Source organism: Carassius gibelio, chromosome A16, assembly GCF_023724105.1.
Source record: "Carassius gibelio isolate Cgi1373 ecotype wild population from Czech Republic chromosome A16, carGib1.2-hapl.c, whole genome shotgun sequence".
Taxonomy (NCBI): Eukaryota; Metazoa; Chordata; class Actinopteri; order Cypriniformes; family Cyprinidae; genus Carassius; species Carassius gibelio.
In genome coordinates, this window is record NC_068386.1 from 10,983,201 (window position 1) to 11,008,089 (window position 24,889).

General features: G+C 38.1%; 1 protein-coding gene across 7 annotated transcripts in view; it reads right to left on the minus strand.

The window, feature by feature from the left end:
- Positions 1 to 1,743: 1,743 nt before the first annotated feature.
- Positions 1,744 to 24,889, minus strand: part of LOC128030607 (semaphorin-6D) — a 145,224-nt gene continuing 122,078 nt past the window's right edge. For 4 of the 7 annotated variants that reach the window (XM_052618366.1, XM_052618363.1, XM_052618364.1 and 1 more), the window contains 5 exons: positions 24,521 to 24,598; positions 20,471 to 20,529; positions 19,120 to 19,170; positions 14,524 to 14,676; positions 1,744 to 6,423 (listed from right to left, as the gene is read on the minus strand). In XM_052618366.1, coding sequence (XP_052474326.1) covers positions 5,147 to 6,423; positions 14,524 to 14,676; positions 19,120 to 19,170; positions 20,471 to 20,529; positions 24,521 to 24,598 — 1,618 coding nt within the window. In that variant the 3' untranslated portion in view covers positions 1,744 to 5,146. The remainder of the gene's footprint in view (positions 6,424 to 14,523; positions 14,677 to 19,119; positions 19,171 to 20,470; positions 20,530 to 24,520; positions 24,599 to 24,889) is intronic. The other 3 variants (XR_008187928.1, XM_052618367.1, XM_052618369.1) reach the window with 3 other exon arrangements.

The following is a 24,889-nucleotide window of genomic DNA, read 5'->3' on the forward strand; positions in this document are numbered from 1 at the left end:
AAAGAAATAAAATAAAATACAGACCATAAGCTGGCAAACAATCTCAAGCAGCCAAATGTACCACTACAAACCTTTCTGGGTTGAGTGAACAGCAGATGTTGAGCAGGTTCAGGGTCATCGTTAAAATTCACAGGACCCCCTTTTTCTTTGGATCCAATGAACAGACTATACCATAGCTGTTCTCCACCTGTGATGATGAAATTCTATACATCAAAAAACAAAATGCATGCAATTTTATCTACAGAAAGTTTATCTCTTGACAGTTTTACAATGAAAAACGTTCATTCCATCTCCCAGAATACTTCTCTCTAATACCCTCTCACTCTCAGAGTGCTGACAACCAGCCAGAGAAACACAGCCAACAAGTGAAAGCAAGAGAGAGCTAAAGAAAATGACGGAGCAAGAACCATGAGACGTGAAGGTGTACTCGGGTGTGAATGTGAGGATTCTCATGGGGGTGATATCTCTTGATGACACCTGATGAGTACTGAACTAAGAACTATGGGTAATAACTGAGACTGTTCGGCTCCACCTGTCAGACAACATGCAGTTAGTGTGTCCGCTGAATCCAGAGCCACTTATCACCCGAGTCCATCTAGCACCAGAGTCTTCATGGATAGGAAAAGTGGAAGTGAGCACCACATAGAGCAGTATGACAGAAAATCACAACTTGCTGCAAAATTATCTCATGACAAAAATCTGTGGATAAAATTCTGGTGCGAGATGTTGAGTGCCCATAAGGGTTATTTTCTTGGAAAACAAGTAACTGTAGGAAACTGAATATGTTCTGCCTTGCTTACATTGGATGGATTGTTAAAAGCAGTTGATTTTGGACCTATAGAAGCTTAGTGAAAACAACGTTTCCGGTGAGCTTTCATTAATCTTTTACAGAATGACTGGAATGAATTAAAGCAAAATTAAACACTAATGTTACCAATATGTGGCACTGTGGAGCAGAGTCGATGAGAAGACAAAGCAGCCACAACAACAGAGCAAACAACAACAGATTTACAGTGTTCAGTGCTGTTCATCTTCAGAACGTCCTCAGATCTGTAGCCAGCAGACCCCTTGAAGGGGTCAGGGAGGGCAGCATGAATCTTTTGAACAAGAACAGAATCCAAAACCCACCGTTTAAACAAGGTGCACCATCTCATGGAACAAGATCATGCCTCTTTATCTTCTTTCTGTGTGGAGTGAGTCTGTATCTATTCATAGAAGACCGTACTGAGAAAGCACTAGTGAAATGGGAAAATATTGAAGTTCACAGACTTACGCATGCAGTGAAATGATAAGCTCCTCTTGTTTACCATTGGATCATTTTCATGTGTGAAACTCAAGAGGAGAAGCAGAACCTGCATCTTTAACCTTATCCACTAATTGTATTGTGGAACTGTGCTGTAAAAGCATAAATTCCATACACTCCCAATTTGTCACCTTTACTATACATTTACTGTAAATTCTAAGGACCAGAGGAACTAATAGGCTATTAAGTCATTTTTGTCCCTTGGGCGATATGGTAAACATCATCCATTGCATCCTTGTAGTGCAGCTGCAGTTGGCCAACAACATCAGAATCTGCTGTATTTTTTATAATCATGAGAGCCGGGAGAACTTGACTACAGCATAATGTGTTTTTTTCTTCTTCTTCTGCAAAACATGAATTATAAGCCATCTGAAAGTGTCAAATAAAGAGAAAAGCATGTACACTTTATAAAATGATCGAATGACAATCAGTAAAAAATATGCATGTTATGATCTCTCATTTATTTCTGTTATAAGGAAAATACAACAGTATTCCATAAAAGCAGAGGTGAAGAATCCCAATAGTAATCATAACGGAGCACTGAATCCTGGGAAACTCCAGGACTGTATTTACACTGTGCAATAACAGAAACGTCAATGGTTAAAGCAGACACACACAGTTCCCTTTCCATCATAATATCTATGGAAATTCAAAGAAACTACACCAGTCTCTTTCCACTCTGTTTACTTGCTCTAGATTTCCGTCGAGTACGGTGCAGGGATTCAACCCTCAGTCCTTTTTCCACCTGTGAGGCATATGAGTTGGAGGCAGTCTATTAAAATGACATTGCATTTGGTTTTGCATGGGGCAACAGAGCACACAGTTACAGGTAGCCGAATTGAAAGGTTAATTCAAGAGTACATGATAAAAACTGTCCAGCACCAAAAATGTATGCAAAAGCCGACACATCATTAGACAGACTGAAGATGATGATGATGACTTTGAGCAGACGAACGGTTCTGAGTTACTCTGCCAGACTGAAGTACTGGGAAAAAGCAAAGGGAGGTATGTGTTTGAACTACATCCAACTGATATGGTCTCCACACACACACACACACACACACACACACACACACACACACACACACACACACACACACACACACACACACACACACGTCTCTCCTCCAAACAGAGTGCAAAGCCTAAGAAGTCTTGCTCTCGCCATTAAACATAAGATCTGAAGATATGCTGCACTTTAGAAGTTCATGTTTCTTACTTCATACATCTCAGAACAAACCTGTCAGTGAGGACGGAGTTCAACATGAAAGCAAGCAAAAAGAGAAAGAAAACAAAAGAGAAATACATAGAACAATAGACAGGATAGACAGAGTGATAGAGCGATAGTTAGAATGAGAGATTGCTAGAACGATCGATAGAATGACTGATCGACAGATAGCAACAGATAGGATACAGTGATGATAGAGCGATAGATAGAACGATGGATAGATAGATAGATAGAACGATAGATAGAACGATAGATAGATAGACTTGCGCTTTGGAGAGAAAACCATATAGATGTTGTTCCAAATACAAAAGCGACACACAGCCTGGGGATATCAAAAGTATCTAGAAATATATATCTACAACAGTTATGATATACAGACAACCAAGCTTAAAAAAAATACAAATATTAAAAATAAAAAGATAAATTAGGGCCTCTCTGCCCTTTTCTTGTCCTCTCTTCCACTCTGCTGCCACCCCCCTTTAACACATCATATTAAATAAGGCACAAATTTACACAATTAAAATTTGGCTAGTTATTGTTCATCTATTTACACAAAACAGTTTTAGTGTTAATATCGATACATTTTAACATAGTATAGGAATAACGAAAGTCAGACATTATTACGCCGTGTCCTGTCCATGTGCAAACGGTTTCAGTGTGTCAAACTGCTCTGTGGCATGACACGTTCAGAAGCAATCAGCAAGTATTTGATGTTTATGGGGCAGAAGTTACGACCAATCAGTGTGAGTGGGACTGTATCAATTGAACACAGAAAGTGGTCCGGGACTTAAAGGGTTAGTTCACCATCCATATTAAAAAGTGTCTCACACGGCTCTGGGGGGTGAACAAAGGACTCCTCAATATGTATTTGCAAGAAAAATATTCATATTCAAAATGTTATAAATCCCTTTAATGTAGCTTGTCCCAACAGTTGTACATGGAAGCAGCTCCAGAAGGATGACGTGAGGTCGGTGATGTGCATACGCTGGTGAGTCTCATGAAAACAAAGGAAGCAAAGTTTCCTTACCTTAGAAAAGGAGAACCTCTCCTTTGGCTCCTCTTGGCAAATAAGTCTCCTCTTTGCTTATATCTAAATCCTCTGACATTCTTCTTTACAAATTCTCATTTTGTACTAATTAGTGACCGTTTTTTTATTTTGATCTCTCTCTTTCGTCACTTCTGAGCGGCATATCTCATATGTCATCCACCTGGAACTGCTTCCATTTACAACAGTGAACACAAGTTAGATTAAATTATCAATTTTTTAAAGATAAAATTTCTTACAAAAATGCATCGATTCACTACCGGAGGACTTTGGTCACCCCCCTGGAGCTGTGTGAGACACTCTTTTTTTATGGACGGGTGCTTTTTATTTCTCGTCTTTTGGACTGATGCACTGCAACACAAACTGAGTGCCATTAAACAGCTTGAAAGATCAAATACAATTTTTAATATAACTCCAACAGGATTCGTCTGAAAAAGAAAGTCATATACACCTAGGATGACTTGAAGGTGAGTAATTTATGGGTTTTTGGGTGAACTAACCCATTAAGGTTTACAGAGATTTTTTGGTTTAACTGCCTGTTTAGGACATTTTATTAAAATGATTTTAATAAAGGAGACAGAGTGTAAATACTGGAGCACCTCACACTAATCTTGCAGCATATAGAGAAATAATACATTCCTCTTAGTTATATACATACATCTCCTTCATAACACTTCATAACAGCCTGATTCACCTCACTTGGGACCGTGCATTCAGATGTAACTGTATCTCTAGCCATATTTAATAATCAGAATTTGAACTTTATTGAGTTTGAGTTGAATTGTTGTAACTGCATTACACTAGAGTGGACAGGATGGGGTGGAGATTATTGCTTATGGATTTTACAGAGATCATTTCAGGTTGTGTGGGCATTTCAACAACACATCTGCTTGCAAAATAAGGCAAAATAACTTGTTGAGGGGGCTAAACCATTTCAGTTATTTAGATACATACACTAGGTATGCATATGCACACACATACATATACATACTGTATATATATATATATATATATATATATATATATATATATATATATATATATACACACACACACACACACACACATACACATGCATGCATATATATATATATACACATTTCTAATTGGGATCAGCACAGTTCATCAACTCTACATCAATGGAATAGTTAAGCCAAAGCAAGAAAGATCAGAATATCAAACAAGTTGTGTACACTTGTTCGGATAAAAGTTCAGGTCCAGAGATTCGGAGCAGTGACACCTGTCCGTACAGTCCAAAGAAACATTGTAAAGCCACACACTTATCACTGTGGCAGCCTAAATCTAGGTGAACTCCTGTAACTCCTTTTCTCCTAATGGCCAATAGCTGAACAATACCAATATGGTACAAATATATTAATGAAACAGAAAAACAGGTCATAGTTCAAATGTAAAATCGTCAACACTGGCAGCCAAACTCCAGAGGATTTTTTTAGTTCCCCCATAAAGGCAAGTTTTTTTTGTCCAATCTTTTAACTATTGTAGACCACAGTTGGTTCTGAGAGGTCAAGTAGCTTTTTATGAAAAACCACAGGCTTTTCTTCTCTGTCGTTCAGTAGTTGAACTTCCCTGCCTGGTTCACAGGCGAGCTAGCAGGGATGAACAGTGGTTTGGGTGGGACGTCGGGCTTGAGTGAGGCTGTCCGACGGACAATAGCTCCACGGTGGACATCTGGCTGCTCGCTGTAGCTATGCTGGCGAGTTAGGTATCCATTAGGGATGAGTGGGTGCCGTATATCGCAACCCGAACTGCTGCCGTTAGAATTCATTCGGGAGAGCAGCAGGGGCTGATGGGCGCTGCGTTGGTTGAAGCTATGCTGCCGTGGCACCACACCTCCACTGGGCATCTTGGGAGTGGTTATCAAAGAGTGGCGCTGAGACTGGTGACGGGACACTCTCTCCAGAGTGGATTGATGATGAGGAGGAATCTCTGGTGGGACATCCATGCGGCGAGTAAGACTGTCCCGAGGAAGAGTGGAGGAACTATAGTATGGCGCAGACTCTGTTTCTGGGATCTGCGGCTGCACGCGGTTTGCGAACGCCATCTGTCCAGCGTTGGCTGACATGGATGAGGTGAGGACAGTGGGACTCCTGCCCGTAGCCACATTGATTTCATGGATGTGTTTCAGAAGCTCATCAAGCGAGGTGACATCCACAATCTTGTGTGGGTAGCAGTGATACGGCTGGCTTGCCACACGCTCCGCACTGTGAACTTTGCGTTCCTCCATGTGTGCTGAGCTACCTAGTACTTGTCCGTTGGTCAGTCCTTGGGAGAAGGGGAAAACCTGATGCTGCATCCCAGTGGTCGGACGAGATGCTCCCATGTTATGGGACTTGGGTTCTTTAGCGTTATTACAGTTTTGATTCTTCTCCCATTGGTTCTTGAAGGCCTTCATACTCTTGATCGGGAGCTCTGGTGTCGAATCAGGCGTCGGAAGGCCAGAGAGCTCTGCGGAGCTGTGATGATGTGGGTGAATGAGTTCGGTCATGGCAGCATGATGGCCATTCCTGTGATGCACCTGCTCTTTTCCATTTGCAAAGAAAGAGTTATAGAGTTTGGGGGAGGATACCTCCAGCTTCTCATCCTTGTTTTGGCTCTCCAGCAAGCCATTTAACTTGGCCAGGCTGCGCAAGGATAGAGCATGTGGGATTGGTGCTTCTGAATCTTTCGACAGCCTTTTGGTCTTGTTCACATTGTGGTTGCAGTAACAGGAAACGAGAAATCCAGAGAGGAAAGCTCCCAGGACAAACGCCACCAGGACACACGCAATGAGCAGAGTGTAGTGAACACTGTGGTTGGACTTATCTACCTCAGGGAGTCGACGCACTCCTGCAGAGAGGGGAAGAGAGCAAGATGAGTGTATAAAGACACAGCAAGCTGGCAGTTAGGTTAGCTATTAACAGTGTGAGTCTGTAAAGTTCTTAGTAGACTTCTATTCATGTTAGAAATTGCTGACAAACAAAGCAGAGCGCTGGCTGAGCGGGCCATTCTGAATCAATCTGCAAATGCTCATTGGTTCAACATCAGATAACTCTAGAGCCTCAAGAACAATTGCTGATGGTCTTGTAGGAAGCTAAAGTGGTTTTCTCATTAGCCACAGTCTCAAGAGCAGCAGTGCCATGTGTTTGACTCACAGTTGATTGTGCTGTTCTACACTGAGCTGCATATGGCATTAAGGTGGTGCGAAAATGATATGGAGATGTTTTCAGCGACTGCAGATTAAAATCACAGACCACCTTACGGTCTTAATGAGCTGAGGCTAGAGGTGATTTTGCTAACATGTGCACGATCAGATAATTAGAAACTCCCACTGCCATCTGCGCAGTCAGCCTTTCCTTGTTTTTCTCATTTTTCTGTTCTTTGTCTCTAAGAGAGCCAGCAAATGGACAAATCTGCTGTTAAGCGATATTTTACATTGAGAGTATTTTACAAAAAGGTATTTAAAAAAAGTGTCAGCTAAGAACTGAAATGTTATGTCTTGATTAATTCTAATACAACATCAAAGACCCTTTGAAATCACTTGATGAGCACAGATTAATTTACAGTGTTGATGTATTACTTATCAAAACTGAAAATTTAGGCAGCACATTTAAAATGCCTTGTCCTAGTTTTGTAAACGCAACTTAAAAAAAATAAGAAATACATATCACAGCCATGAAAGCGAAGAGAGGTGAAAAAAAGCAAGACAGATGCACAGATGGAAATGTGGACATGAACAAATAGTAAATATATAAAAGCTAGATAACTAAGAAAGCTATTAAAGCTAGGTTAAAAAAGGCTAAATAAATGCTGCTTGCTTATTGTAACTTACTAATCAAAGCTAAGGTAACATTTGTTGCAGACTGCAGAGGCGCAGTCTCTTTAGAGACCTAAAGATTGATGTTACAAGTAAGAAGTTATTAGCTGCTTAGGACTTTTGGCAAGGCCAACAAAGTCTTACTGATGCTCACATCAGCGAACAGCAATGTTAAACCCAACACAGTGTAAGAGCAGAGTGGGTGGACCACCGTTAGCAAGTTATCAAGTTAGCGAAAGAACGAGAGAGAGATTCTATTGTGCTTTTTCTAGTTGCTGCAAGCAAAAATACAACTATGAACGCATAATAACGCTATGTGAGAAAAACAAGGATGATCTTCCTTCAAGCATCAATACAAACACTTTAGCAGAACTAGCAAATGTGCTTTGCTAGCTACAGCAGTAGTGAATTATAGAGAAGTTAACTTCTAAAAGAGTAGCATAGTGCGCATACTTCTGGTCTCACAGAACAGTTATTGGAAGCTGGTAACGGTTTTGTTGTTGTTGTTTTAATAAGATGGAGTTTCTGAAGCATCATAACTTACATGTTTACTGTTTACATACAACTGAATAAAAGTTTGCCTCATTTTCTTATAAGCTATAACAGACTAATGCACAAATTTACTGGAAGATGTTATGAATGAGAAGGGACCTTTATCTTCCTCTGACTCATTCGTCTGCTTTCTGCTGGTCTATAAACGGTCTTCGGCCCCTGGGAAGCACAGAGGCCAGGCATATGCTATGTGATGGGTGACTCACTTATACATACTTCTAGTGTCACAACAGGTTCGCAGTCCTCTTTCATTCTTTGTACAGCACGCTTGTAGAAACACAAGAACAAATACTTCCAAACTTAATTTTTTAAAGCACGAATTAGATGTAAAATCTTAATGTTCATTAATCAGTATCAAAAGAAAATACCAGGCTGAATGCATGCTAACACTTTATAACAATGCAGTTTATTCAAGCTAACAATAATTCGTTTTAGTAGAGCTTTCACTGATGCAGAAACTGAAAAAAAGAGAATAAATACATAGATTAAGTGCTACTCTAGCTGACTTAATTGGGTCAGTTATTTTCCAGACCATGCAAACGAGATGATCATCAAAAAATAAATAAAAAAAATAAAATAAATAAACACTGAAATTAAAAAGTAAAACAAAAAACAAAAGTATATATGTAAAAATAAGTACATAGTAAAAGTGCGAAAAATATAATCAATAATAATAATAATAATAATTAAGAATGAAAATGAACATGGCAGTACTGAAAGTATGAGAGTGGGTGGGGAAGAGAGGTGCTTTCACTTTCTCCTGGCTGTGCAAGGGATTGTATAGGCCTCTGTCAAAAAATCCAATAACTCCTCATTGACTCATTGAGAATGAGAATGAAGAGGAGAGAAAGGGGATAGAGAGAACTGAAGAAGATGACTACTGAAAAAAGAGAATGACATTTATTTGAGAAAGGAGAGGAGGTAAAAAAATGAATGATACTTAGTAAGAGAGCGGGAGAGAAGAAAAGAGGTTGATAGAGTGAAGTGGTGGGGAGAAATGAGTGACAGATTTTCAGTGGTGAAAACTTTAAGTCTTTCAATCTTCCTTTCGGCTGTGTGAGAGATTGTGTAGGTCTCTGTCAGAACCCTAGTAACTCCTTCTCAAAGAACTGGAGAGTGGGAGAAAGAAGTGGTGGAGACATCCAATAGAAGAGGGCAAGAAAAAAAGGATTTAATTGAAAGCAGACTTGTGAGCGGTCTCTCAAAGCTCTGCTAAAAATAAGCGTGTATATACTTAGGGCTGCCAAAGTTAACATGTTCTTTTAAGATGAAAGAAATGGTGTAAAATTTGGTTATCACCATTTATATAATAATGACATTAAAACTGCTTCTGTTTTGGCCTTTACAAGAGCAGCAGCACAAGTCTCCATGTTCAGAACACATAATCTCAGTCAGGCTATTGTTTATCTGTAAAATATGGAGGAACTAGCTGGCAAACTTATGTATAAATTACTTTTAGATGAGACTTCTATCAAAAGTCATTAGGATGGCAGAATTGTATTATTAGTGAAGCTCAACAAGTATGAAATATCTCCTATGAGTATAACATCATTAAATGCACTGCTGTGGGCTAATGGTAAAAACATGATAAATATAATTTGTCTTTTTCTCTGTAAAGGGATACTTCACCCAAATATTTATTCACCCTTATGTTGTTCCAAACGTGTATGACATTTTTGTTTGGAACATTAAAAGGTATACTAAAGAATGTTTTTGTCCATCAAATGTATACAGGTAAACAATGAAAGAATTGTAATGTTTGGGTGAACTATCCCTTCACACACAAACTCTTGTTTCTTTAAATGCTTTTTTGGTGTCTATCCTTTTCTCTCGCTCTCTGTGTGTGGCTGATTGCCTCTGAAAGGCTCGGGAATGGAACTTTTTATGCACCATAAATTTGATATCACAGAATAGACCAGGCCCATTTTGTGATAGTGGGATACTAGGAGTCACAGAGCTTCAGGGCCATTGTTGTTCAGTTTATGCTCTTTATCCCAAAACAAAGTTGAGTAGAAAATAGGCTTTTTATGGCAGACTATATCTATGTAGGTCTTAAGGTTCTCTGTTTTCAGTATTGATTTTGCTTTCACTAAGAGGAGGAGGTATAATCTCATCTGTAAGGAGACTACACTGTTCAAGATTCTTCTTTGGCATCTATGGTTCCTTGAAGAACCTTTAACAAATTGATATTTAAATTATTTAAATGTTCATAACACTAAGAAAAAATGGTTCACTGAAAGTTTATTCGAAGAACCCGAAATGGTTCATTCATGGCATTGCAATGAAAACCCCCTCTTGCAACCTTTTAGTAGTGTAGGTGTTCAGTATAGTGGCCATCACTCACTAGATGGTTTTGGGAGACGTTGGTTGTTTCAGGCTCATGGTTTTCCAGGGCATTCAATAATCTGCATTTTGATTACTCAATTAGCTCGTGTTTTTGTGTCTATGTTTTTGGGCTACAAGTGGAATAAGCAGGACATACCAAAATCCTGAAGCTGTGAAGAGTGCAGTTCTTGTAATTACACAGATGTTTTTCTTTTTTTCTGCTTTTGCTCAAGCAACCGATTTAACTTTTTTCTAAACAAGAGAATCTTTAGTATTAGTAGTACCAGTTGTGTAGTTCAGTGGCTTAAACATTTTAAAATGCTTCAACTTGAATTTGTATTCCGTCAAGCGGATGGAATATGATCAGTCTTCAGAAGTAGATATCAATTTCTGTAGGGTCTCAACTGAGAGGCTTTTAGAAATTCATTGCTAAAAAATGTTGCAACTATCCAGACGGCTTAATTGAGGGCCAAAGAGAAATGAGAAGTTGAAATCAAGCCCTTTTGTATGTAGTTCAGTCCAAGTAAATGCCAAAATGGGAGCAAATTAATTCAGGCAAAAGGTGACTGACATCATCTAATCTCCAGACAGAAGTGCAAAATCCACTGGAAAATTAAATATGGATGAGTATTACTTTACCTCATAATGGAATACATTTGACAATATGAGCAAATACACAGAGAACAGCAAAACAAAATGTAAATAATTGAGCGCAACTGAATCCGTGAATGCAGGAAATTAGAAAATATTCTATTTGAATAGATTTGTATTTTCAGCTCAGTGCTCTTGTCTCCTAAATACTTTATTTAATAGATTCTGCAAAAGATTTTATGAAGTAATTTTTCCGGCAGTTAAATGATTTGACAGGAATTGACATGAAAATAGTATTATTATCACCTTTAGACATTAGCATCCTTCATAAAATATGTTAATAATGTGTGTGTGTGTGTGTGTGTGTACACACACCACACATTAAAATCAATTAATTTAATCAAATAAAACACCATCTATGTAATGATACCAAACTGTCCAGTAATCATGTGCTTCAAGAGACAAGCATTGAAAAAGCTGCACTGCAAGGCAGGATCAGGGTTAACCCTGTAGTTTTCAGTTCATTGGATAAGGTTGATGTGAATCATGAGAAAGGACCTTTAGAATCCACAAAAGTCAACACATTTTACAGAATGTAACATTTCAAAACATCATGCATAAAACGATGCATCATGCATTCAAAGGTGAATAAAGCAGGTATCTGATAAGAGAGCGACTCTTCTCTTCAGCAAACTGAAAACGCACTTTCAATCGAGAGCTGACGTAAGATTCATGCAGCGGGATCACACATACTTTCTGACGCACCACACAAGCAGATAGGGAAACAAATGCGGAAAAACTCAATGGAAGCCAGCGGCTGGTCAAGCTCGAGATCTTACGATCCTAGAGAAGCAAACAAGCATGCGGGAAACAATCAAACTCGCTACAGCCTCACTCTGAAGCCTGAGTTGCTCAAGTATATCTAATCCTTAGAAGAAAATTATGAACTATTTGACAAAAAAAAAAAGAGGTGACAGTTCTAGAAGAATAAAAAAAAAAAAGCTGAAGGCCATAATCCTAAAGTCGGACTACAGAGCTCAGGCTTTACGAGACTCTAAACTAAATCCAGAGGGGGAAATAAGAGAGGCTTTGGAACTTAAGAATGTGAAGCATTAGTCTGAAAAACAGGCAGGTTAACAGAACACTACATCTCTCCAGTCAGAAGGACCAGAGGAAGAGAGGGAAGGGGCAAGGAAAAGGAGAGGGGGCAGAGGGTTTTAGGAAGCGCATTATATGGATTCCAGCACCGTATGAGCCCACAGTTCTTCACAAATAAGTGTATGTGTGTGTGTGTTTGTTTGTGCACTATTTAATAGCCTGTATGTTGAGTCTGCATGTTTCAGGGCATGTGCTGGGTTGATATAAAGAGAATTTTTGGTGGAAAACAGGATCTATTTTTTGTGACCTTTGGTGATGGACATTATTACCTGGCTCTGGCTACACGGGCGGCAGGCTGACTGTGACATTTACAAATGAAACACTTTAATGAGAAGGACGTCACTTTGCTCTTTTCGGAAGCAGAGCTCCTATAAAGTAGATTAAAGCAGTTGCATAGTGGACTTAAAAAATACATATATATGGGAATCTCATTTGTGTATGACTGGAATCCTTTGTCTTTTTTCCTTTCCACTTCCTCAATGTCTTCCACCCAATTTAAACATGTTTCCATCTCCCGCTGACTCCCTAAACCTCAGGCTCTCTCTTTGTTTCTTCCCCTGCCATGGTATTAATATCCTTTCTGCAGGACTGAATGCATCTTCAGAGCGGAGTTCAGCTGGAGTTCACTGTCAGTTCATCTTCGACTGTGTTTTAATGAGTTTCAGAATCCGCCCACCCCCTCATGGCAGTCCGTCCTCCAACACTCACGCAAATTATCGGGGGGCCAGAGTTCCTGCCATAATAGCACTTATTCGAGTGTGTCAATGACCTGCGAGAAAGTGTGTTTAAAATAACGCTAACGAGCGGCATGGACTTGGCAGCCGCCACCTCGGAACAAACAGAGGTTGTTTCGACAGACATCATTATCGCTTTACTTTTTAAAAATATATATATAGGGAGAGAGATTCAACCACGCATGCTTAAGTCAACACTACCTAAAGATTGACCTCGCTTGACTCTGACCCTGTGCACTAAAATAAACCATTATGATGCAGACTGTGAATAAAGGTAAAGACTGAATCATTAGTAAATAACATTTTAACTCATAGCTAATATAATTGACTTGAGTTCAGATCTAGTTATTTAATTTGGTCAACGAAATTACTCAAAAAATATTTATTTGTAATGAAAATGACAAAAAAATATCACAAAGATTGTTAATTGACAATGAATATATTTTAAATAAATAAAAAAAAAACATTTACAAAAATATAAAAAATTAAAATATAAAAGAACACAAGACATTTACAATGCACTAACAATTGAAGAGGAAAAGTCTTTATAACGGTTTCGAATGATCTGGTTAACTGAAGTGCTTTTCTAACGGGATAAACTAACTCACCCAAACGCATCCTACTAATGAGATTAATCAACATTAATGCAATCTTACAGCTTGCATCTGCACGAAAGGGCAAAATAGCATGTGAGGAATTTGTACTGTAGGCCATATCTAATATCTAATCTAATATTGTGAATACACTCTTTCTGTAACAAATTTTTTTATAAATGTAAATGTTTAGATTAATATAAAGAATAATTGAATATTGATTAAAAAAAATTTTCACCAAACAATTATTACAGTACACAATATTGAATAAATTTAAAGGATATTTTTATTGAAAGACTAAAAGTGTGACAAACGATCCACTCAGCATCACTTCCTCTTGTTTGAAATGGCAAAAACCGAAAGGAACTGTTGCTTTAACTGGAAGCAGTTGTTGTAAAATTTTAATTTCATCTGCTAGAATAAGTAATGCCACATAAATGCAGCCCTCTGAGGTTCACAATACTCTGTGTGTATTAACGCATTACCTCTCAACAACAGGGATATTAAAATCGAGGGATAAGTTGGGAGGTGAAGAGCGGGAGATATGAGGTGCGTTGTGACTTCTCCTGTCTGCAGGTCGTTTGATTGTACAAGCCTGCGACTCCTCTTGACCGAGCGGCTGAATAGATTGCACGCTGGAAATTTCTATCAGGCAGCATCTGCCTGTGGTTCTGTAGTTGCTGCTTATTTATCGACTGCTGGTGCTTCTCATTACAGGCTGAGTGGATGATCATAGCGGTAGGTGCAGGATTTATGATCATTTTGCTGGATTCTAGCGAACTTCAGCCAGGGACACATGAGTGGAAACCATTTTCCATTTTGGAGATGTAGGGTAGACTTAAATGGATATATATATAAAAAAGGCAACTGCAGACAATTTGTTCTTTTTGTTTGTCTAGCAGGAACACCAGGGAAGGTCGAAAGAGATGAACACAGACTCGCAGATTGCCTGACTCAAAGGGAATTTGTTTGCATCTCCGAGTTGGTGTGTATGAGTGTGCACTTTTCTTTCATTCTTTGGGATTCTTTTATTTTTGATTCTTTGTGAGTGTATTTTGTGTTGTATGCAGCTGTGGGGCCATGCAGCAGAATCCAATACAGCGCTAGAAAAGTTTAAACTTGGGATAAAGGGAAGCTAGAAGACAGACAATGAGTCAAGGGCCTCTCCACACCCCCTTACCCTCCATCTCCACACTGCCTGGCTTCAAGTCAGGAGAACCCTGCCCTCCCCGCCTCCCCTCCTCGGGGCGGGTACCTGTCTCAGAGACACCCTTGATTTTAGGCAGAGCTGGTCCCTGATTGGTTGTGCTGGCGCTTGTGGGTGAGGTATTTCCTGTGGTTGTATTGGAAGGGGGCAACAGAGTTACTTATGAGAAATATCCATAAAATGCATTTTAAATTAGGATTAATTAGAGGGTTCAACATATTTCCATTTTGTAAAATATCAGTAAAGGTATAATTCATCCAAAAATGAAAATTCTGTCATCATTCCCATGTCATTAATAACCTTGATGATTTTCTCTCTTCTGTTAAACACAAAATAAGACAAGAATTTTTGTCTGTGGGGTCCAACGTGGTTGTTTTGGACCTCAATAATTTTCAAGACGTTCTTAAAAACATTTTCTTTTATGTTCCATAGGAGAATGAAAATTATACAGGTTTGATGTATAAAGGAAGATATAACAAAATAAGGAAAATTTTCAGTTTGTGGGTTTAAAGAAGATATTTTGAAGAACTGTTGTCCATATGATGACAATCGATGGGGACCAAAACAACAAATATTGTTATTGTTAAAGTATCATTTTTATTAATTAAAAGAAAAGCTGAAATAAAATAATATATATATTTTAGATGAAAAAAAAAAACAATATTAAAAGAAATTTAAACAGAATTAAATGTTTAAATTGAAGTAAAATTATTTACATTTCTTTGTGTAATAAAAAAAAACTACTAAAAATCACATAAAATAAAAAAAAACAAAAAACTCGAACACTGAAAATGTAAAAAAAAAAAAGGTAATTCAAATAAATAATAGAATAGAATATTAATGCGGCTGAATTAACACTGAAAACAACAATGGACCCCACTTACATTCACTGAACAAACCAAACAAAACCAAAGTCACCTTTTGCATTCCCACTAAAGTATGTATGATATACAGCTTAATAGAATTTTCATTTTTTTTGCAAACTATCCCTTTAAATAGCTCAGTAAATGATTTCAGAAGTTGTAAAGTTCATGTGAAGTGTGCAGTACAATTCACGAAAAAAAAAAAAAAAAAAAAAAAAAAACTTCTCGCAGCAAAATCAATATAACATTTTCTTTTTTTTTGTTGTGGCACCGCATGAATTTCCGCATGAGTATTGCAGAATCGAAACTTGGAGACATTTGATCTGAACTAAGCTAATTTCACAGAAGCTTCTATTTGAACAGTTTAACAGTCTCCTCTCCCTTTCTCCTTTTCCATCTATTCTCCCACAAAGTGCTGATCCCAAACATTCTTGCGGACCACATACTTTGAGGATATCCTCATAAGTCTGATTCTGAGATTTAGCTCTCCCCGTTCCCAGGTGACTTTAAGTACCAATGACCTTGCGGAGCTCTCTTTCTGAAAGACTTTGCGTCCTTTGGCTCGGGCTGCTGTGAAATACTCCATCACAGGACTAATGCTTAATGTAGCGGCACACAGTCCTCATCAGCAGCAGCCGGTTGTCTGGGGCCAAACGTGCAGCCCATCCTCTGCCTGCCCAGCTCTAAATAAAGCCTGTCATCTTGCCATCTGTGCCACACAGTGACCGATCAACAGGGGAGCTCCGCTCTGGCACATGGGACGCTTTTATTATCATTCCGTTTTCATTCTATTAAAAAGGTGCAGGAAGAAAAGAGCTGTCGGAAAACAGTGGTGCATTGTGGGAATTTTCCTCGACCTTTCACAATGGGATGGCTTTATCACACAGTGGGAAGATGGAGAGAGTTCTGAGGATGTAATGACTTCTCTTGGATGCAGGTAGAGCTCTAATTACCCTGCCATGATGCTGTGGGAGGCTTTGTCTCAGCGTGAGGTGAGAAGCTGCACTGCCGTGTCATTTCCAGTGGCTGGAAGAGAAGCTGTGGAGACTGAATGAAGCGATGGGGAAGCTCAATGAATGTGTGCTCTTTCACAGAGAGGACACTCTGACCAGCACACCACACATCCATGACGCTACAGCACAATACACACACTCCCATCATCTCTCTCTCCTTTCATTATTTGTTTTTGATCCATCTCACATCCTCTTTCCTTCTATTCTTATTCTTAAACTTTTATGCGGTGTTCACACCAAACGTGAATAGAGCGTCAAATTCCCATCTACCGCGTCTATTTTGTCGCTTGGACATTTTGAATGCATTCGCGCATCGAGAGCGAAATAGACGCACCTAGAGTTTGAAACAAAAATTAACGCATGTTCGAGGTGAAATCCGCTTCTTGTGGGAGGGGCAAGTGCTATGCGGTTGTCTGTTTGCAAGATGGCTGATGTTGATCGAGCATTCGGGCTTTTACACTTTTTCCTGCACACATCCTCTGAATAAACACATTATCTTGTTAGCGAAAAGTAGCTGTAGGCTATATTAGGGTGAAAATAGTTGTAAAAAACAGCAGGAAGGCTGCGGGTGACTCAAAAGTTAAATGTTTATTTACAACAAACTCTTCCAAGCGAGGTCCTTTTTATTCCTGAAATATGAGCTTGTGTGTGATATTTGTGTCATAAAGCTCCGGTTGACTGCTCACTGACAACATCAGTCGTTCCTCCGTGTTGAATGAGTGACTCCTAAGCAGGCTCCTGATTGGTTAACGAGGCGTGGATTGACGCCAAAGTAAACATTTTTCAACTCTGGCGGCAGACGCGAATTTGCGTCAAACACATAAATGCACAAAAGCACCATTCGCATGTAACCCACGTATCGCGCCAGATGGTCAATTCGCGTAATTCGCACAGCGAATTTGCGTCTACCGCGCCGCGTTAACGCCTCATTTGTGCCACGAGACCTGCAGATGCAAATAACGTGTCTTTACATTGACTTAACATTGAAATAATTCACGCCAAATGCTCTATTCGCGTTTGGTGTGAACACAGCATTATACTTTCCTTAGGGCCAAGGTTTTACATTCCTTCATTAATGTATTCTTCCTTACTTCCCTAATTCTGCATTCATTCCTTAATCAAATCTTTCTACCTTTATGAATGTATTCTTGCTTCATGAAGTTATTTCTAATCTATTCTTTCTCCATGAATCTGTTCTCTCTTTGTGAATCTATTCTTTCTTCATTCATCTATTCTTTCTATACCTTTATGAATCTATTCTTTCTTCATTAATCTATTCTTTCTACCTTCATGAATCTATTTTCCTTTATCAATCTATTCTTTCTACCTTCATGAATCTACTTTTCCTTCTTTGTTTATCTATTCTTTCTTAATTATTCAATTTTTTATGGACTTAGAAATATTTTAGTACCATAATCAGCTCAGAAAACAGTGCCACTGATTCATTAGCTGAAGATCAGAACAGAACAAAGCAGGTGACTCGGAAACGTTGTTATTTACCAAAACCCACTTTGCTCATGTGACTAATCCTGATGGTAATTCAAGGATTTTGAGAGCTATACTGGATATTTCATATGATCCACAGAGGACGGAAAGCTCTGATGTGTGTGTGTGTGTGTGTGAGAGAGAAAGAGAGTCAGAGTGCACTGTGTGTGGTACAATAGCTGCACGCTCTGACCCAGATCACACTCCATCCACTGGCACGCTTTAGAAGCAAAACCAGACCACGCAGGGATGTTAACACACATTTTCACACACACAGCCCAAGCTGTCAGCTAGTATTAGTTCACGACTGTCTGAAATATAACACAGTTCGCAAACAAAGAAAAACAAACCCTGCACTTTTTTATTTCTCTCTTCAACCACACGCACACTTTCACTCCCTCTTTCACATGCTTCCTCTCTCCTTCCAAAACACACATATGCTTACTATCTTTCATACACGTGCACCATCCATCACAATATACACACCCTCTGTTTCTCTCTCTCACACACACACACAGACATACCGGCACACATCCACTTATCTACTTATTTGTATTTTTTTATTCTTTTATTATGTGTTTTATGTTCTGTCGCTGTCATTCTGTTGTACTGCGGAGCTTCTGTCACGAAAACAAATTCCTCGTATGTGTAAACATACCTGGCAATAAAGCTCATTCTGATTCTGATTCTGATTCTGATCCACTCAGTGAGAAAATTAATTTGTCAGATGGTGATTTTCAGTTGTTCCTCTACAGCTCTGGCTCAGAGCTCTCTGATACGGCCCACAGCCCTGCAGGACATTTCTGTCTGCTGTCCAGATCTGCAGCCTGCAGACTCACTGCAGGTCATTTGTGTAACAGACCCTATTGATCTAGGAAACTATCACCTCTCTGTGTGCTGTTGTAAGAGCTGCTCAGAGGTCAGAATGGGAAGATTTATGAAAGGAAAACTGATAAATATATATATAAGACATGTACAGTAATATTCACACCAACAGATCAGCTATATCAGATATAGCAATGTGTGTCCATTGTTTAATATTAGACGCAAATTTGCAGAATATAATGGCTGGCAAATAAATTTTCTGCTTTAAAATGGTCAATGGATATGACCATGACATCGATTAAGGCTGGACAAAGTGTAACCACTTACTAAAGCAATTTGAATGGCTGAATTTAAGGCTTATGAGATCGAACTAGTGCACTGACCGTATGCCGAGTCCACTGCAGGGTTCTGCTTGCGAGTTGTGGCCAAGACATCTAAAGAAAGAACAAATGATGAATAAGATCAGGAAGATCTACCGTCAGGCTAATGAACTTTATTACTTTGCAGAATAATTATTTGTATTTTTTTTTTTACTATAAATAAAACAAATTCTTAATTAAACAGTGTTCTCCTACAGTAACGTAACGCATTTGCCTCCATTTTGATGCATAAAAGCAATAAGCCATTTAAGGCCATGCATTATAGAAATTTACTATGGTTAAGGGGTTTTATATGATGATGATCACTTTAATTTCTTCCATTTTTGCAATTACAGTACAGGAATGTACACAAGACATTCTATTACATATTACATATAGTTTATTACATATGGACTGAAGACAAAAACTGGCCATAGGCTAACTCTGGTACAATGCATGAAAAATTATTTATATTTTAATATTGTACATGGTCCCTAAAATAAATTACAATAATAATAATAAAAAAAATCTATCAAAGAAATGTCCACCTCAATGTGAAAAAAAAAATATATATATACATTTTAAGATTTAAGTTCTTTTGTGTCAGTAGGTGACTAATTTCATCACATTTAAAGCAGTCTTTCAAATTCACCATTCATTCAAACAAAAATACTCAAAACAGTAAAATTGTGAATTATGTTTTCAAATTTAAAATAACTTATTTCTATTTGAATATATTTTAAAAGGGAATTTATTCCTTTGATGTCAAAGCTAAATGTTTAGCAGCCATTCCTCCAGTCTTCGGTGTTCAATAATCCTTCAGAAATTATTCTAATTTACTGATTTGGTTATCATCACAGCTGAAACGCTGTTTTTTGAAAATCAAGGTACATGATTCTCTTATGAACAGGAATCTTTAAAACAGCATTTATTAGAAAAATACATTACACCCGTCTTTGTCACTTTTTATCAATTTAATAAATCTTTTCTAAAAGTCTTAATTTCTTTTGAATGCTAAGGTACATTATATTATACTATAATCAATTAAAATAAGCATCAATTAAAAGATAATATGATTTAACATTAAAAAAATGCCATTTTGGGTAGAGTTGTTTAACTGTCATAAAAACAATGTACAAAAATCTTGCACTGTTCAAAGAGGGTGCAAAATGTGATATATTTTTGTCCTTTCCCTTCCTGGAGAGAAACATGACCCGGACATGTTCCTGACATGTTCCATGAGATTCCTTAAGAAAGGTTCTAGGGTTCTGGAAGTCTTCAGAACAGAAGTGGAGTTGTAGCAGGAATGTGAAGGGATGTAATAATGGTGTGAATGAGTTATGATCTCTGGGAGCTCGGACTGTCTGGAACTCACCATGACAGCTGTCTGGGTACTCAGGATATCCACTCTCCACATACTGCTCAAATCCAGACCTGCGACAGAGACAGAGAGGGAGAACAACACAACAGAGAGAAGAAGAGAGTAAGCAGGAGAAAGAGTGAGAAAAAGGACAAGAGAGTGACAATCATTCTTTTGTGAGCCTCTCCCTGAATGAGCCCTCTAATTAGTTGTGCTGTCAGCAGTCTGTTGTTGCTTCTCCGAGCAACTGTAAAGGGAAATAACATGTTACAATTTGATTGAAGCTTGAGTGTCTGACATACAAGGACACTTCCTCTATACCATGACTGACAGCTGTGATTTAGCAGCCATAAGAAGAGAAACAAATGCAAATGTATTCGTGCAGTATTTATACATATGCAAAAATGTAAAGTTAACTAAGCGCCAAATTAGAGTAAATTCAGCAATTTTATAGAAACTACGACATATTAGAGATTAAAATCAAACTTTTAGACCGTACACCTACTTGTAACAACTTTTTTTCCTCAGTAGGTGATTTATTATGATGAGTTTATCTACTTTTTTACACATTTGGTGACTCACATGAGGAACATTCCTCACATTAAGCCATAATAATAAAAAAGTATTCACTACGTGTCTATGTTTTTCTGACAAACCCAGTTTCATGGAGAGATGGAGACTGACTCATCTCGTCCATGACGCTTTGGGTGCCACGATGACGTGGGCTGTTTTCCACAAATATTTACTGAAAAATAGTGCATATATATATATATATATATATATATATATATATATATATATATATATATATATATATATATATATATATATATATATATATGTAAAAAACAAAAAAAAACTAAAATAGGCTTCAACGCTGCTAAAAATATGTATAAACATATACATACAAATATAAATCTATTAATTATTTCTGTATTATTTATTAAATATATGGACATACAACTATGTTGTTTCACACATCATTTAAAATAATAGCATATATATATAGCACCAAATGTTAAACGCTGAATGAATTTAACGTGCACGTATATAATTAATGTGTTCATATGTCAAATGAGTGGAACAAGCTACGGGGAGTTCTATGCATTCAAGTGCACAAGTCTCAATAAATAGAAGCGCCTTCAGTTTTGAGCCGATTTCAGATGTTAGAACCTTTGTATGAAGATAATGAGTGTTTGGGCAAAACAGAATATTAAGTACAATTTTAAGAGAATATATGTTTACTGAGACGGACGTTGGTGACTCATGCAAGCGTAACCGCAGTGACACTGCTCTGCTCTGAGCGACTGCAATGTTCGGCTGCTCATGGCATCACAGAAGCGAGCGAGTCATTGCCGCTCACTGCCGAGCACCTGAGTGACATCTCGCACACACAGACACATAACGCCTTCTGTCGGCTTCTGCTTCCTCTCCGTGTTACCATGGAGACGTGATTAGATCAGAGGGCTGTGGTCTAATGGAGCACACAACTCTGTACCTGAATCCAAAATCAGGATTCGCCAAAATCACTACATGCCACTTTTGTCCAAAAACACACTGTGTGTGGCATTTCAGTACAAAAACGTGCAAGTTATCCATTACACTCCTTGCAATTCAGTACAGGTGCTAAGTGCGCAGACATAATTATTGGTGCATAATTATTGTCATTAATTTCAGGTCAAAGGTGTCTTTGTTTATGTAAATTAGTTTACAATAAATTGAGGTCCCTGATGCAATTCATTCGGCGAAGCTACTGTATATGAGCTTAAGGGAGTATCACACTGTAAAAATTCTTGTATAATGTTTTAAAATGAAAAAAAAAAAAAAAGATTATTGGAGTATGTTTTAAAAGAAAATACAATTTCAGTCATTCAACAGTTTAATCCTTTGTTTACTGTAATTGTGACAATTTCTGAATGAAAATTGTTCCTATTTTTAATTACAGTACTTTAAAATGAATGCCATTTATTACATTTTTAAACAACATGTCTCTACAATTTAAATATATGCATAAACTGAATTCCCTCTTAAATATTTTGTCAGACTTGATTTAATTTGGAGTATATTTAATCTGAATGGAATCCATTTTTTGGTGGGGAACAATATAGAATAATGGCTAAAAAATAAAAAAGATTTAAGAGAAAAAACAAGCTTGTGTAAAAACACATAACTTTTCATCTAACACTGGCATCCCATTTCAGCCCTGCCGAGGCACCTGCCGTGCTCCTGCCTCACCCTGCCCTGCATATTCAATCTATCTGAGAATCCGCCCTCTCTACCTGACATGATTTAAGTCCTTATTTCCATTAACCTGAGAGAGGAGAGAGAGAGAGAGACAGAACGAAAGGGAAAGACAGAGAGAGCAGGGATGACTTCATCTCATATTGAAGGATAAATGGAAGGACAAGAGAGAAAAATAATCTCCTGCATAAAGTGGTAAATTGGGATCTTGCAGGTGCATAATATCTGAACATCAATATCCCTCTGAGATGCATGCTTTTTCATTATACCTGAAATGGCCAACACACTCACACATTAGCACAAACACTCCGTCTCATCACATGGAGATTAAATTGCCCCTGGGAGAGAGCGGATAGGGAAAAGGAGAACACGCAGAGAAAATATCCTACAAGATAATAAAGTCACATTTTTCTTCATATTCTCCTATCCACAGTATGCTGCAAAAAACAAGCCGCAGAGCTGTTCTAAAAATGAGAAAGTCAGGGTATTACCATCGTACATCTATTGCCCTCTTTTCTTACATGTCACCCTCTCAGTCTTGCAGAATTTCATTAGATGCTGATTAGCATTTAAACACACTTTGGAGCTTTCTCTGGTCTTTTTTCTTGTTCTGCTTCTATTAAGTTTCATGTCGCCAGATTAAAGTCAGCACGATGGGCTTTTTTTCAGCTTATGAAGGCCAAAAGCCCACCAGAAGGGGCCACTTTATTCATGTGACTCCTGTAAATGACTCCAACCAATCAATTTGGACATAATGATTTCAGTTTTCAATTTTCAGTAGCCATTTCTTACTGACAAACTAACTTTTGAATGAAAGAGTACTTGATTTGTGTTGTAAATGTCCTGGTTTATTGTATGTTTAAGGTATTATTGATAAACTTTAAAACATTCTATCATTCAATCTATATCAGTTCTACATTTTGAGTGCTGTTGCATCTGGTTCCTATGACAGAAACCAGAATTCTAGATTTTAGCCAAGTTTCTAGAGCTCTTAATAATTCAAATTTGCTGTATGATTATAGAAGACTTTATGGCATCTGACAGCATAAGATTTATGACTCTGACATAAGTTTGGCTATGGAAGCATATAATTGAATGCTGGAGTGCACCAAAGCTCTTCTGGGACACTGAAAAGCACTCTCAACAAGTTCTGTCCATTTAGTTGGCAGCGGTCTGGAAATCTGTTGTTTATGTACTAATTTTCATGAGTTCAAGATAAAATGATTCCCCGTGTCAATTTATAGAGATCAATACTCACATTAGGACACATTAAAGGACATTAAAAACCAATAATCGAGTTTATGGCCAGAAAATATCATTAAAGACTGTGACAAGGTTACAGAGAAAGTGCCTAAACGGTCATTAAATTAAATTCATTCAGCTAAATAAAGTAACGGAATTCATAAACCGGTCACAGTGTGTAGATAAACATGCCGATCAGCAATAGCATGTTAAAAATAATGATGATGTAAGTGACATTGTTGCATTTTAATGTTTTATTAGTCTATTCTAGCCCATGAGACATGCTGCTGCTGCGTTATTCATTCAAAATATTAGAGAAATATAGAAGCTCAATTCAGAGAAGATCCATATTCAGTGCATTTTTTTAGGTGGACAAATATGATTGGTGCACCCGCGTCTCACACAGGAGATGTATAGAAAGCCATGCAAAGTCAAAACAGTTTTTAGAACAACTTTTAGAAAACATGTCACGAATTAGAATCACGAATCAGTAGCTGTGTAGCTTCTTCTTTCTAATGAACCGTAAATGAGTTTACTGTGGCAGGACTAATAGAACGTTCATGTGATGTAGATTTAACTCACTTGAATCCCGGCGCCACTGAGGCACAGTTCCCCACGCTCAGCCAGATGCAGTAAGGGTCTCGCGAGGACAGACAGCTCCTAAAACACACACACACACACACAGTTAACTCATACCACATGTGCTGGAAAGGCTATGTGTGTTTTCCTCACTCACTGTCTTCATACCCCCAATTTCCCTTTCCCCCCCTCTCTCTCCAAGTGTATGTGACAAGCTGGAAGGGACAGCCAGACATAGCATCTCCATAACAAAGCATTATAGCCTCTTCCTGGTCAGACACTCAGTCAGACCGAGAGGGGAAAAAATGAAAGAGAGAAACTGTCTGCTGTATAGTCAGGTGTGTGTGTTTGTGTTGCATGATTGACAGGTGT